Raw genomic sequence first — 15,394 nt, forward strand, 5'->3', positions numbered from 1 at the left:
AAAGTGCATAACGTGTTCCATGTGTCACGCCTTAAGAAGGCATTGGGGAATAATGTGGTGCCTTCAGTAGTATTGCCACCTCTCGATGATGAGGGAAAGCTTATCTTGATTCCTAAGGCTATACTTGACTCTAGGGAGAGGGTGCTTCACAGGCGGACTATCAAGGAGTACCTAGTAAAGTGGAGGAACCTACCAGTTGAGGATGCGACATGGGAGGCAGAGGAGATTATTCAGCATCCTGAGTTGAGATTGCTTGGGGACAAGCAATTTCAAGAGGGGCGGACTGTAATGTCCCCCACTTAGCCAGTTTGGAAGTATGTTGTCGTTAGCCCATTCTTGTATGGTCCCGAGGGCTAACTAGGACTTCAAAAAGGATCCTAAGGTTATTTGGCCTAGTCAAATTTAATTACAGGCCAAACGGAGTTCGTTTGTTGGGTTTTCAGAAAGACTTACTATTTTTAGTAAGCCAATAGGGGGTTGCAGTGCCTTCAATTTTCAGTGACAGGATGAGATGCGTTTTGTTGGGCTCTTTCTGATGAGCTATTATATGTGGGATTTCGAGTTTATTTGGTATATTATTTTAATGTTTGAAGTTACAACGGTAAAGTGACTATTTAAATTAAATATTATAATGTTTCATAAAGTCACTTTATAAAAATCAAGAGTCCCCCTTTTGGGTACATACATGGACTTTGTAAAAAGAAAAAAAGAAGTAATATTAAAAGTCATGTATTCTCCCACATTGGCAAGACGGAAGCATGGAGCAAGTGAGGAAAGGATTAAAAGAAAGAGGATAGCTCTCATTTATTCATGCTTGGAAATATCAAAGAAATTGAAAAATTTTCTAGAGATTGTCTCTATAGTTTGAAGGACAAAATCCCTTCAAGCTGGAAATCTTGATGCCATTGAAAGATATGGTCTTGAGATTCAACATAGTAGCAATCCGAAAAAACAGATACGAAAAAGCAGTCCAAAAAAGTGGAACTGAAAAAGCAGGCTGAAAAAACGGGCACGAAAAAGCAGGCCGAAAAAGCAGTTTGAAAAAAGCAAAGCAAAAGGGGCAGCATTGAAGGAAATTATTACAGCCATCTATAACCAGGTTCTTTCGTTCGTACTGCTTTTTAGGGTGTTATAAGCTTTCAGCTGTAAGTGTGCATTATACCAGCATTATCATTTTGTAATCCATGTAAATGCCAAAGTCTTGGCCATATTTCATGAGCATTGTAATTTTCATTGCAATTAAGAAGATAATAGTTGCTGGTGTCATTTAAGCAATTTAATATCATTATTTATCAGCTAGTTAGTTTGCATACCAACTATCTATAAAAATGTCAGTTGGTTGTAGGTGTTCATTTCTCATGCTTAGATCATATATATGCATTGAATATTGTCAAAATTAGTAGCACACTAATGTTAGGTCATTGTGTAGTCCATTGTAGTCTTCTAGCACAAGATTCTCATTGATGCAAATTGAAGAAAAAGTCATTTGAAGCTAGCTGAAATACTATATCAGTCATACATCCCTTGCATGTGAATTGTTTGATGAAATTCCTTGAGCTTTCAGCAGTTTTTTTTTTAGGGCAGATTTGAGGAGGGTTATTACATTGTCAGTTCTTAATGTTTTTACTTTATTTCTTGATGAGTTTTCAGTTAGAGATTTGAATTCTTTTAACCTATTAAGGATTTCTTCTGATTACTTACATTTTAGGAAGTAGATCCAAGTCTTTCTAGAGTAGTCATCTACAAATATTACATAGTACAAAAATCCTCCAAAAGAGGGTACAGACATGGGTCCATATACATCAGAGTGTACTAATTCTAAAATATTACTTGTTTTCCTAGTACTATTTTAAAAGGATCCCTTAGTATTTTTACCTAGGTCATATCCCTTACAAGCACTTGAATGATATTGTTTCAACTTGGGTAAACCTGTGACAAGATTTCCCATAGATTATAAGGCTCTGAAACTTAGGTGTCTTAGTCTTCTATGCCAAACTTCATTGGCATTTGCAACTTCATGGATTAGGGCTAGATTTGTTCTATGTACAGCTCATATATGTAACCCTTTCTTTGACCAATGGTTTTGGCTTTCTTAATAGATGAATTATTAGGCCAAGTCAACACTTTGTTGTCCATAAAGGTTACTCTATACCCATTATCCTCTAGTGTTGAGATAGAGACTAGGTTCCTCTTGATACCTAGAACATATAGTACTCCTGTAAGTTGTAGTGATATCCATGTCTTTAGTTTGATGGTGCAGGTTCCAATTCCTCTAACTGGATGTGTAGAATCATCTCCAATTGTTACTTCTTCATCAATTTCCTATATCATGGAGTCTAATACTTCCCTAAGCAGTGTAATATGCCTAGATGAGCCACTATCGATCACCCATGAGTTGACTTTGTTTGATACTTGATTTGAAAGTGCTGAGTATAGCACATATTTCTCAAAGTCTTCTCCTCCCTTGTTTTTTCAACTCTAGCATATGTGGCCTATTGTTTTGATCTTTTAGGACATTTTGCAACATAGTGCCCACATTTGTCACATCTAAAGGATTGAATATGACAGAGATCCTTCTTGGAGTTATTCTTGCCTTGATGTCCCTTCCTCTTCTTAAATTGTTTCTTCTTAACTTTCTTGTGAAAGTTGGTATAAAGAACTTAAAGGTCTTCATCAATATTCTTGCGATTGAACCCTTTCTTTGCTTGTCTAGATTCCCCCTGAAGACAATCTGCTCTAAGACAGTCAATCTTAGGAAATTTAGATCTGGCACTGATCCCCTGTATAAAGGTTTCCCAGGTGTTGGGTAAACCATCTAGTGCTATTAGGGTCAACTCCTTACTTTCAATTATTTATTCGAGACCAAATGTTCCATCCCAAAATTTTGACCTAATTTTAAACTTGTTCATAACCGTTGGATTTAACGGATTATTCTTTCATGATCATGTGAAATAGGAAGTTATTTATATACGTTGTATCATAGTTCCAAAAATCGCCATGAAATCGCCGAAATCGCGATAAGATTCATGACTCCCGATTTTTTTGGAATCGGAAATCACTGGTGGCGATTTTTTCTTGTGAATTGCCTGAATCGCCAAAATCAGCGATTCATGGCAAAAATCGCCAAAATCGCCATCGTGAATCTCCAGAAATCGGCCACGGCAGCAAGGATAGAAAGTTCAATTTTTTTTAAAAAACACATGTTTTATTTGCTTTCTAAGTTGACTTTCCTTTTTGTTATAACCCTAAAGAGCCTTCTATTTGCTTAGTATGAGTAGAAGAGAGGAAGAGTGAGAGAGAAGAAGAGAAAAGAGAATCCATAGGTTTCCAACCGGCAAGAAGGAAGAGCACCAAAGAGATCAAAAGTCCATTTGGGGAGGCCATAAATTGCATTGGGAGCATTAAGGAGTCAATATCAACACTCCTCAACTCATTTGCAAGAGGTAAGTGTTGGTTTTTTTTTTGCATGTTAGTGTAGTATACATTTTTTGTTAAATTTTTTTAGTGTTCATTTGCAAATCTTGAATGTTTTTTATTTTTAGTTTTACTAAATTGCAAACTAGGGTTTGTTGTTTTCTAGTTTTTGTTTATTAGTTGCAAACTTTGATTTTTTACATGAATTTTTTTATTGCAGCAGCCCTTTGCTTTCATTTTCCAATTTCCACAATGGGTAAAAAAGATGAATGCTGGAAATATAATGAAGAGTTTCCTGGGAGAACCAAATATCAAACAAAATGTATATTTTGCAAAGAAAAAATAAATTCGGGAGGTATCTATAGATTGAAATACCACATTGCTGGCATACCTGGCCATGATGTCACAGTTTGCACTCAACAAACCGCTGAGGCAAAACGCTCTTGTTTAGTGGCATTAGAAAAAATTGAACAAGACAAGTTGACTAAGAAAATGCAACTTGAAGGGTTAAGAGGTATTGGCTCCCATGCTCCCACATCCGCAACCGCATCTACATCTGCAAGTGCATCTGCATCAGCTTCCGCATCCGTAGATTGTGTTGGAGAGGGTTCTTCTAGGCCTCCTTTTCATCCTAGTGCTAGTGTTCATGTGAGTGTTAGTGGTAGTCGGTCTCATACTGAGACAGAGTCCAACACCAACCTATTGCGGCCTAGAGTGCGGAAAAGCAGAATGGATAGTTACTTTGTGCCCCGCACTACTCCTGGCTCCCAACCCACGCTTGAGGGCATGGGTTTGAACAAGGAGATTCATGATGCTGCCAGAAAAGAGATTTGCAAATTCTGGTACTTTTGCAACATTCCATTTATTGCAGCCAGGTAATTGATTCTTTTTTCTTTGTTATCTTCAAAGTTAAAGTTAAAAGTAAAAGTAAAACTTTAATTATATCTACTTGTTTTATGATTTTAGTTTTTGACATCTAAATTTCTAATCAATATCATTATCTATTTGTGACAGGACTCCTTATTGGCAGAACATGATAGATGCAGTTACCATTTGTGGTCCGGGGTTTAAAGCCCCAACTGAGGCTGAGTTGAGTGGATACCTCCTGGAGGAAATGGTTGAGGATATGAGGCATGAGCTTGAGGACAACCGAAAGGAGTGGATAGAAAAGGGTTGCACCATCATGACTGATGATTGGACAGATAGGAGGGGAAGAACACTCCTCAATTTTCTTGTATCCTGTGGAGGTGATTGATCATTCTACTTTCCTACATACATAATTTTGAATCGTGATTGACTATTTCAAATTTTGATTTGTTGATTGCTAATAGTAATTATAATTCGTTGTTTTGTTACTTGTAGGATATACCATGTTCCTCAAATCCATTGATGCTTCTGCTCATGTAAAAAACGCCACATACTTATGTGAGGTTATTGAGGAAGTTATAGCAGAGGTGGGGGAACAACATGTGGTGCAAGTGGTGACGGATAATGCAGCAACTTATGTTGCTGCAGGTAAACTTTTAACTTTTTAAGTTTTGAAAATAAATTTATTTGAATTTTGAACTTTTTCTAATTCTAACTTAGAATTTCTAAGTTTCCTAAGTTCTAACATGTTTGAAATTTGAATTTCTAATTATCTTAAAATTGTTGTAGGCAAACTTTTGATGGAGAGGCACCCCACCATATTTTGGTCCCCTTGTGCAGCACACTGCCTTGACCTCATGTTGGAGGAAATTGGCAAACTTGAGTGGGTCAAGTCATGTGTGGAAAGGGCAAAAAACATATGTAAATTTATTTATAATCATTCATTTGTCCTTAGCACAATGAGGAAGTACACAGGAGACAAAGAGTTAGCTCGTCCAGGGATCACGAGGTTTGCCTCGAATTTCATCACCTTGCAGTCCTTGTTGACATCAAGGGATGATTTGAGGAGCATGTTTGTTGGGCGGGAGTGGATTTCATCTTCCTATGCTACGACCACTGCAGGGATAGATGTGGTGGATTGCATATTTGATGATGATGGTTTTTGGAAACCTGCTAGAGAAATACTTAAGGTAATTTTATTGCAATTTAACATTTAATATTTTACAGTTTACTATGCTAATTGTTTAATGATTTAGTTTTACCTTATATTATTGAATTATTCTATGTTTAAGTTTTGACTCAAATTTTTGTTTTACTTTATATGTAGGCCACTGAGCCTCTTGTATCTCTCCTACGAACTGCTGATGGGGAGAAGCCCTCTATGGGCTACATATATGAGGGCATGGATAGGGCCAAGGAGGCCATTAGAGCTCAATATGCAGGAGTGCAGGAGAAGTATGCCCCTATTTGGGACATCATTGATAGGAGATGGCAGAATCAGCTCCACAGACCCATCCATGCAGCAGCTTACTTTTTGAATTCGGCATTTCGTTTCCGTCCTGACTTCAAGGCGGATGAGGAGGTTCTCACCGGATTATATACAGTGATCCAGAGGTTGAGTACTGATGAGGATAGCAGTGCTGCAATTATTGAGCTTGATAAGTTCAATAATAAAGAAGGGCCACTTTTCTCTAGCAGGGTAGCCATAGATGCTCGGAAACAATACAGCCAAGTAAAAATTAAATAATATATTCAATGTTCATGAATCTAGATTCTAAACTTAAAGTTGATTATGTAATTTTAGAGTTAACTTGTAATTTGTAATTTGTAAATGAGACTAATTATTTTTATTTTCCTTTATTTTAGATAGATGGTGGCAAATGTTTGGGGCCACAACCCCAAAACTTCAAAAAATTGCCATTCGTATTCTGAGTCAGCCAAGCAGCGCTTCTGGATGTGAGCGCAGTTGGTCCATGTTCGAGCACATCCACTCGAAGAGGAGAAACAGGTTGACAGTGCAGAGGTTGAATGATCTTGTCTTCGTTCATTACAACCTCTGTCTTAGGATCAGACAGATTTTGGGCACTGACTCCTCTCCGATCATTCTGGAGGAGATTGATCCAGAATCAGAGTGGCTCACAGAGGTTGTAGATCCAGTCTTCACTAAGGAAGACCGTGCGTGGATTGACCAGGTGGATATAGAGGCTGAGGCAGCTAGAGCAGTTCTTCAGGCATTGGTAGATGCACACGTGCACGCACAGACACAAGCCCTAGCGACATTCATGAGCCCATCTTATATGCGGGAGATATGGCTCGACAGTCCTCTAGGACCTACATTAGATGCCTTGCTACTAGGCAGACTGGATACTCAGAGGCTGAGGCTGAGGCTGTAGCCGAGCTTGAGGATGATGTTGAGGATGATGATGACTATGAGCCTGAGGCTTGAGCTGGAGCCTTGTTTTTATATTTTGTTTACAGATATTGATACTGAATCATTGATACTGATAGACATATGTTTCAAAGTTTCAAACTTTCATGGATCTTCATCTTAGATTCTTACATAAATTTATGATTTGATGTCTTATGGATCATCTTACATACATTCTATGATTTAAATCATTATGATCATTTGATTTCTATTTACTTCAGCTAGCCTACAATTTACATTTTAGATAACATAGTTACATATGTGATGGATTTTATGTTTCATGTTTATGTATGTTAAGTTTTAACTTCTATTTGATGATGTTATAGTGTGCTTAAGTTATATTCAATAAAGGGTGCATGAAATAAGTTTTAAATTGTTAAAATCTTTAAATTTAAAGGGTTTTTTCAAATTTGCCGATTCATCGCCGATTCATTGCCGATTCATTGCCGATTCACGATTCGATTCGACCTTGCCGATTCCGATCCGATTCCGATTCACGTTTCTTTGCGTTGTATTAACTGTTAATGAATATAGTCGTTAACCATTAACTGTTATTAGATGATTAGCAGTTGCTTGATTTGAAATTATGATTAATAATTTAAAGTCTTTTAAAATGTTTATATGAAATTATTATAGAATTGTTATTATGGCAAAAGTGTTTTCATGGGTGATTGCACGAGATGATGAAGAGAGGGGAAGCATTGCTAAACAGGATCATCGGAATAGGATGCTTGCTTAGTTCAACCATCAGGATCGACAGGTATGACCTTAAACTTTTTTAGAAATGACACAATGACTTGAACATAGGATACATTCGTGGGACCCACATGAGCTATTAAGAAAATAATCTAAACATAAAATAATCTAATTAAAATATAAAATGTACCTCAAGGGATTTTAATTGGTCTTTCGTCATATTATTATAATATATATATACGTACATATAAATATAAAAATGAAATGGCACCATTATATTATAATAACTTAATAAAATGATGTCACCCGTTTGATATATTCACATTAACATATGTATATACATATTATAAAAATAAAACCGAATTATAATTTTTCCAACTCTTTCTTCCAATCTTTTACTTTTCTTTTCTTTTCAACCGATTTAATACTTGGCAATTTTGAATTGACAAATAATCTTTTAATTTATGGAAGCCAAGAAGTTATGGCTAATTCTTTAAAATGGAAGCTGTGAGAGGAGTCGGGCATCATTCCATATTCCCGATTTCTTTCTGCTGCTACATTTTCAAACCTCATTGCCTCCACAACAACCGACTTCTCATTTACCAATTAATTACTTCCGTCAATACCCTGCAATACCGATTATTAAGCTTTGTTCAAGCAGTTCGATTTCTACTCTTTGCCATGCAAGTATTATGGCTAAGAATCAAAGATTATATGCACCGAAAGTGAGGTCTCAAGCAACTGGAGGGAACCGATCAGATTGCAAGTTCTTCAAAACAATACCGAATTCTTATCAGGTCATGAGTTACCATTCCAATGTTTTTAAATACAATTTCTATAGCAGCCGGCTAGGCACAAGAACCTCTTTTCTTTATGTCTATGATCACGTTATTTAACTTGATGAATAATCCTTGTGATTCATAATGAATTTTCTTCTTACTTTCATTGTTGCTTGAATCATCATAAAAGAAGTTGAATAGTATCTCTTAAAGAGGAGTTTCTAAGTGTGATAAGAACCTAGATGAATGTTACTTATCTCAAGAACAAGTTTTATTTTGTTACAATTCCTGATAAAAGATATCAAGAATAGAATGCTCATAACTTTCCAAAACACCTGGGATTCGCCGGCAGTGTAGCCATGAAATGGTGAAGAGGTGCAAAAGGGCAGAATGCTCATAATCTTTCAAAACACCTAGGAATCACCGGCTATGTAGCCATGAATGGTGAAGAGATGGAATAAATCTACAAGAAAACAGAAGAGAAATCAGACATGAATAACTTAAATGAAATATACTTAATTGCTCATGCTCATCCCTATAATGAAACCTGTTGTCAAGTCGAGCGGTGGTGATCGGGTCGTTGAGCCCATCGGAAATCCTTGGCCAAGGTAGTTTATAGGCATGTTTGTCATCTAATGATCACTTGATGTCAGAGGCGCCAATTATGCAAGCATGTTCGTTTCATAATTGTGCGGACATTCTAAACACCAGGATGCTCAAGTGACTAGACTAAGAACATCCCAAGCTCAATCTCGAGGTAGGAAGAGTTTTTCTATTTTAATAGATTGTGTGGGAATAAGTATTGTTGATGCGAGTTTTGTACCACTTACATAAAATATTAGGACTTAAATATTCGATACGGGATATCAAACATGCAACTCCTCTCTTGAAAAGTTAATGCTCATGAGACATGAGTATAACTCCAATGTTCCTTACACCGTTGGATACTCGCTCAGTTTTATCGATGTGATTCGTTGGTAATCACATAGGTGGCCTTACGCAAAATTGTTGAGGATGACTTGGACTTTGATGGGATGAAGGTGATGGTGGCTCGGTTTGTGAAATGTGTGGAAGCAGATAATGTTGATGGTCGCGATGATGGAGGGTGTGTTTGCCGATGATGATGTTGATGGGAAAGCGATGTTTGTGGAAGGTGAATGGATGAGTTCTATCACTTGATCTACTCTAACTTTCTTCTCTCTACACTTCAACTACTCAACTACTCACTATTCTACTCCTGCTCCTATGCATGGAAGGTTAGCAAATGGACGGGGATCGAACCTAATGAGAGCTGACCAGCAGCCTTACTTCCACAGGTGCAATGATTCGAAGGAATAATAAACTAGTTTACCACACAAAGCTTCCCAACCAGCCGCTAAGATGCTAGTGGTCTAGTATTGATCCCTATCAAACATTTACCAATGCTACCATATAACTATCCATCTACTTTACTCTCACTTAAACAACTTGAAATGAAACCAACTTTAACAACTTGAAAAGAAATCTAAGTGGAAGTAGAAAACATGCAATAACACCCAATGTTCTTAATCAACATGCCAATTGCAACAATGAAAAAGAGAGCAATTTTGGTATTATCTTCGCAACAATTTCTTCGACCCCTTTAGAAATGAGAGCAAATGGCCGTTTATAGGGGCCAAAAATACAACGAACGGTGGAGATCAAAACAAGATCAACGATCCAGATTGGATCCTCAAAACCCTAATTAGGGTTGCCACCCCATCAGCCAATGAGAAGCTACCACCTCATCAATGGACCAATGAAAAAAGTGCAAAAAGTGGCAACCAATGAGAAGGCACCAAAATGGTGGCCAATCAGAAATAGACATGTGTCATATTCTAGAAGAAAGAGAAAATTGCCACTTGGGCTTACATCAAATGATCTTCTAATATAAATTTTCCCTTTTCTTTCATTTTCTTAGCTAAGGCAATGAACTTAGCTAGCCTTTCGTCAACTTCTTCCATAGGAGGACAAAGTGTGTGCTTCGCCTTGAGTTCAGCTGTCTTCGCCACGCTTTTCGCTGCTTGTAGTATTTTTTCATGATCCTTCTCATATTCCTTTGCAAATCCAATAAAAGCACTGAGAGAGGAAAGGGTTCTCAAATGCTTTCTCTTGATGGCAACCTTTCCCAACTCATCCAACCTCAATCCAAAATCTGTTTCATTCACATCTTCTTCTCTGATACCCTCAAAATCAAGTGTCACTCCAACGTCGCTCATCATGGTTGAAATAGAGGTGTCGACGCTTGGACTGTGTCATGCAATCTCATTATGTATCTCTTCAAGTGTTCTAAATCTGGTAGTCAATGCAACAAACCAAGATTCAACTATACTCAATCCTCTCTCATCTACCAATCCGGCCCTTTGCAAATATGCCTCTGGTAGCCCAATGAACGCTTGTAGCCTCGGAATAGCTAAATCTCTGATAGGAAAGAAACCTTTCCACTCCTCTTCGAATAACCTGAACTTGTCTCTAATGGCCACTAATGACTGGAATGTCAAGATGAAGGAAGGCAAGAAATTTTGCCCATCTTGGATTGTATCATGGATCCAACCCTGACTTCATGTAGCTAAGATGATATTTCTCCTGAATTGCTCCCGCTGTCTTGAGGAAGGGCTGCCTGGTGCAGCTGTTGGATGGGTTGGCTATCTCTCCAATATTTGTTCTCAGCCTCCAACTTTACTATCCTTTTGTTTGCCTTAACATTTCTCTGATCGATGCTATACCTTCCTGGACCTCCTCACACTCCATATCATCTGTATTCCTTCCCAAGTTATGTTCTACTATTTCGTATTCTTGAGCCACAATCTCATTCACTGCCTTGTTGACTGTTGGAATAGCAATCTGAACCTTTCAGTGATCATCATTGTCGCTCCTGATTACCCTTGCCACCGTTCTTGCCATTTGTTTTTGGTTCTCGCTATCACTCTTTTCTATTAACCCTTGTATTTCCTCAGCTGTATGGGCCGCTATCACCTCACCTCTTGGCATAAGCATTTATCTTAACCATAGTGGTGTAGTGCATCTCCCCAAATTTGGATTTGGTTCGACTAACAAAGCATCACCAACGGCCTCGGGTTCCTGACTTATTGCCTCGATGTCAATTGGTCCATTTTCTTCTCTACTAGTTTCTTCCATATCATTTCCTTGTTGGTTCTCCGAGAGAGGGGAGTATTCGGTGCTTTCACTATAGCCACTTGATTCCGAATCAGAGCTCACCTCCACCGCGACTTCTTTATCATTCAAATTGACCTCTTGGCTTCTAGCCTCAATTATACTCTCTCTTGACGGTGCTGCATGCTGTCTCTTGGCTGGACGCTCTGGATGTTCTTTGCCCTTCTCTACCTCCAAAACTTTCTTCTTGCCATTTCTAATTATTTTCTGTTGCCGGCCATTTCCTTCATTCCTGTGCCCAACTGATTCTGCTTGTCTCTCTTTCTGTTTCATCATCTCATAGGTAAGGGGAATCCTTTTTCTTTGTAGCTTCCTTAGTCCTTTATTATACCACGACTCGGTATGTAGATCCACTACCCTTGTAACTACTTCCAAGGAAGGATCCTGATGGTCATCCCAATCCACTGGATTCAATTCTGTTCCTTCTACTGTATCATAGTCTTCTCTCAACACATTTCCATCATCCTCCAATTGATTCTGAATATCAAGGCCTCTCCATCTAATAGCCCTCATCATGTTCACCGACAGCCTTGAGAAAGCTAGCTTTCTCACATGAAAGTCATCTTTGGCGTTGGCCCAAAAGTCTTCTATGGTGGGAACATGCCCAAATTCGTTTCCATGAGATGCCTTCATAAGACCATTAGGGTCAAACCCTTGCCTTGCTCTGTACCATCCTAGATGATACCATTCCAATTCCTTTTCTGCGGCTTCAAAGGAGGCTCGATTTGGGCAACTATCATTGCCTATTATGATTGAGAATGAAATGCATGTTTTCTCTTCGTTTCTCATTATTCTATCATAGTGCTCAAGTTGTCTAGCCAATTCTAACAAAACTACCTTGTCGGGTGGGTACTTTGGAAGCCTCTTGGGACAAACTGTACTTCCTACCATTCTAATGTATGTAAACTGCGGAAATTGGATGAACCAACTCCCAAACTTCTTAATTCTTGCTTCTGCTTCCGATGAAAGTCTCTTAGCAGGTGTCCCTTGTAATACCCTTACTGTCTTCATGGCGAAGGCATCGCAAAATATCTTGTAATCTTTGTTATTGTGCAAATGGAGCTGCAGATAGCATTCATGTACCAAATATTGTCCTGGTCCGCTACCAACTTCTCCTAAGGCCTTAAGTCCCGGACTCTTGTACAATCTAGCAATTAGGTAGAAGTTAGAACAGATAGGAGCTCATGTAGAATTGCCTTTGGTTTTGCACGGTTCTGAGTTGCAATTGTAAGTTCTCGCTTATGATCTTGGCCCAATCAAACCTTCTTTTCCCTTTCTCGATCTCATCAATGAAGAAGTACATCCAGTTTTCAAATCTCATCCCTTGAGCTAGGCCCATGATCCAACTGAGAAGAACAACGAGATCACCATATTTTGATTTGAAATCTGCCATTGTAAGCCTCGATGATCTATTAACTCCTTTCCTTCCCTCGCGTATCCAATTCTGCTTTAGAAGCGTGTAATAGGCCCCTTAGTTCTCTTGAAATGACTTAGTTGCTTGATCCATCATTACAATTGTCATGCACTTGTACTGGGGAATGTTAAATGTTTCTTCAATTGCTTGTTCGCCAATGCTGGCCAACACTCTCTTCTCTTCATGAAAAATGATGGAATTACTATTTAGATCAAATTCTGGATAGGGCAATGCGGGAGGAAAGGCCGCTGCGTGTACAATTCCGCTCTTGTAAATCCTTTTTGCCAAGGGGGATTGTCATACCTTCAGTCTGTCCCTCATCCGTATCATTTCCACTATACAGATATTGGTGTCGATTATTCTCTTCATTTTCAAAAAGGAAGTTTTGGGCGTCATATCCTCTTTGTCTTTCTTAGTGTTCGCCCGCTTGGGATTCTTACTTGCACTATCATCCACCATGCTCGTCGTCCTATTACGGGATGGTAGAGTGGTGGACCAAAAGGCAAGAAGAACCAAGCAGAGCAATCCTTAGACTAGAACGAAATATGGATGTCAGCTTAAGCACTCCTTGCAACTCTAGATGATGAAAATTCACCTTAACCAGTAAACTTACAGCGACTTTTCGGAACCTAGGATGTGACTTTCAAGAAGTTCAAATCCCTTTGCAAATTAGGAATTTACACTCCTAAAACTATCCAACACTTGCCTTCTATGCAAAAATCAAACTTTCATATGTATCTCTTCTCCCAACAAAATTGCCAAAATCTGGTATAAAAATGCAGTCCTAAATAGGAAAAAATCAGACTTTCACCATGAATTATCCAAAAAATCAGAATCAGATCTGCCTCAATAAAATGCGAAGAATGGAAAATTTTGCCTTTGTCTCAAATTTGTCCATGTATGAAGTCTGAAATCTGCCCAAAATGCTACCTAGGGCACAAATCACAGCCCACAAATGAAGGAGCAAACCACCAAAATATGCAAGAATCTGCCCACAAGAAAAATCGTCAAGGCCTGAAAATGGAGGAATGCAAGCAAAAATCGCCCAAGCATGCAAAGAACTGCCTTCCACAAAATTGCCTAAGTCTGGAAAAATCTGCTCCTTAAGAAATTCGCCCAACATGGAGAGGAGAAAAGTGATTTGTGAAAATGAAATGGGGAGGACACTCCCTTTATAGCCAATCTTCTTTCTCCATAAAGCTAGCCAACCTGGTCTAGGAGAAAACAAAAAACAAAATTAACTCCAAATTAAGGCCCTCAATTAAATGCTTTGCTCAACAAAATTAATTTTGTCAAAAGGATATTGCACTTTTAAATTTGTCAATTAGATCCAAATTGCAAAACGAAATTAAATGGCCTTGAGGGTGTTAAATATTTCCATTTAATGAGGGTTTAGTAATTAATATGTCATTAAATTTGGATTTTGGCTAACCAAAAGCCATTTTTTCAATATTAAATTACTAAATTCATTAAAAACTTAAAAGTTTTCAAGGCAATTAATCCAATTAAAGCCAATTTTTTGCAATTTTCTACCAAATCGATTTTGCCAAGCTAAATAAATAAAATAAAATAAAATTGCATATAGAACCAAAAATCGATTTTTTTGCAATTTTCCTCATTTCAACAAAATTAAAAATTTCACCAAAGAAAAATTTGAGATTTTTCCAAAAACTTAAGTCTAATTAAAATTTCTCTTTTGAAAATAATCCAAAATTACAGAGTTAAAACCAAATTTTCAAAAGAAAACGTCTAAGTACAAAATTCACAACTTTATCCTGCCAAGTTGAAATTAACTTAGAAAATTATTCGGCCTAGGGTAAAATTGATAGCTCTGGAAAATCAAGTTGAAACCGGGTGAAAATAAGCTAAGCCTCCCCATATTTGTCCTGAAGGTGCCAAGCTGTGAAATTTTCAAAACTCAAAATTTTTGGGCAAACCAAAAATTTGCCGAGGCAATTAAAGAAAGGGGGGTCCCCAAGATTTGGGGCGATGGTGTGAAAACCTCACAACAAGTATGTTCCGAGGTTGGGAGGTTAAGCCTATGTCAACACTTCTCTCACCAAAGCCGAGGTTTACACAACTAGCTAAAAATCCTCCGGATGACACTTGTATGTTTCTTTCCTTCATTTCTTGATAAGTATTTACTTCACTTGTATGTAGAAAGGATAGTTCAGTTATTTTCAGTTGATCGTCAATTTAGTTATTTCAGTTGATCATAAATACAGCTATTTTCAGTTGATCATAAATACAACTATTTTCAGTTGATCTTAAATTAGTTATTTCAGTTGATCATAAATACAATTATTTTCAGTTGATCGTTAAATTAGTTATTTCAGTTGATCATAAATACAGTAATGTTCACTTGATCGTTGAACTAGATTATTCCGAATGAACGTTGCCATGATTATGGTTATTTCAATTAATTGTTAAATCAGTTGATGTCATAGGAAATGGATATCAGTTGTCTATTTTTTAATATAGGAAATTATTTATTAAATTGTCTTTGTTTTCGATATGAAAATCCGTTTGTTACACCAGAGAGTTGATCTCTTAGAGTTGAAAGTCTCATAAAGTAGGCATTGATAGATTCTCCCTTGTTCATGA

The 15,394-nt window shown here is 37.6% G+C and overlaps 3 protein-coding genes across 5 annotated transcripts in view; 2 read left to right on the forward strand and 1 right to left on the reverse strand.

Moving 5' to 3' along the window:
- LOC149562579 (methyltransferase) overlaps positions 1–15,394 on the reverse strand; it is a 162,775-nt gene that overhangs the window by 33,557 nt on the left and 113,824 nt on the right. The gene's annotated exons all lie outside the window — the stretch shown is intronic.
- LOC149562581 (uncharacterized) lies at positions 3,297–4,684 on the forward strand. The gene is made up of 3 exons (XM_089824182.1): positions 3,297–3,443; positions 3,635–4,289; positions 4,429–4,684. The coding sequence occupies exons 2-3, from the start codon at positions 3,667–3,669 to the stop codon at positions 4,667–4,669; spliced, it is 864 nt and encodes a 287-aa protein (XP_089680308.1). The 5' UTR covers positions 3,297–3,443; positions 3,635–3,666; the 3' UTR covers positions 4,670–4,684.
- LOC149562582 (uncharacterized) lies at positions 5,013–6,028 on the forward strand. The gene is made up of 2 exons (XM_089824184.1): positions 5,013–5,471; positions 5,609–6,028. The coding sequence occupies exons 1-2, from the start codon at positions 5,082–5,084 to the stop codon at positions 6,026–6,028; spliced, it is 810 nt and encodes a 269-aa protein (XP_089680310.1). The 5' UTR covers positions 5,013–5,081.

The sequence above is a fragment of the Cupressus sempervirens genome, chromosome 4, assembly GCF_028749045.1.
Source record: "Cupressus sempervirens isolate cs-2001-9-10 chromosome 4, ASM2874904v1, whole genome shotgun sequence".
NCBI lineage: Eukaryota > Viridiplantae > Streptophyta > Pinopsida > Cupressales > Cupressaceae > Cupressus > Cupressus sempervirens.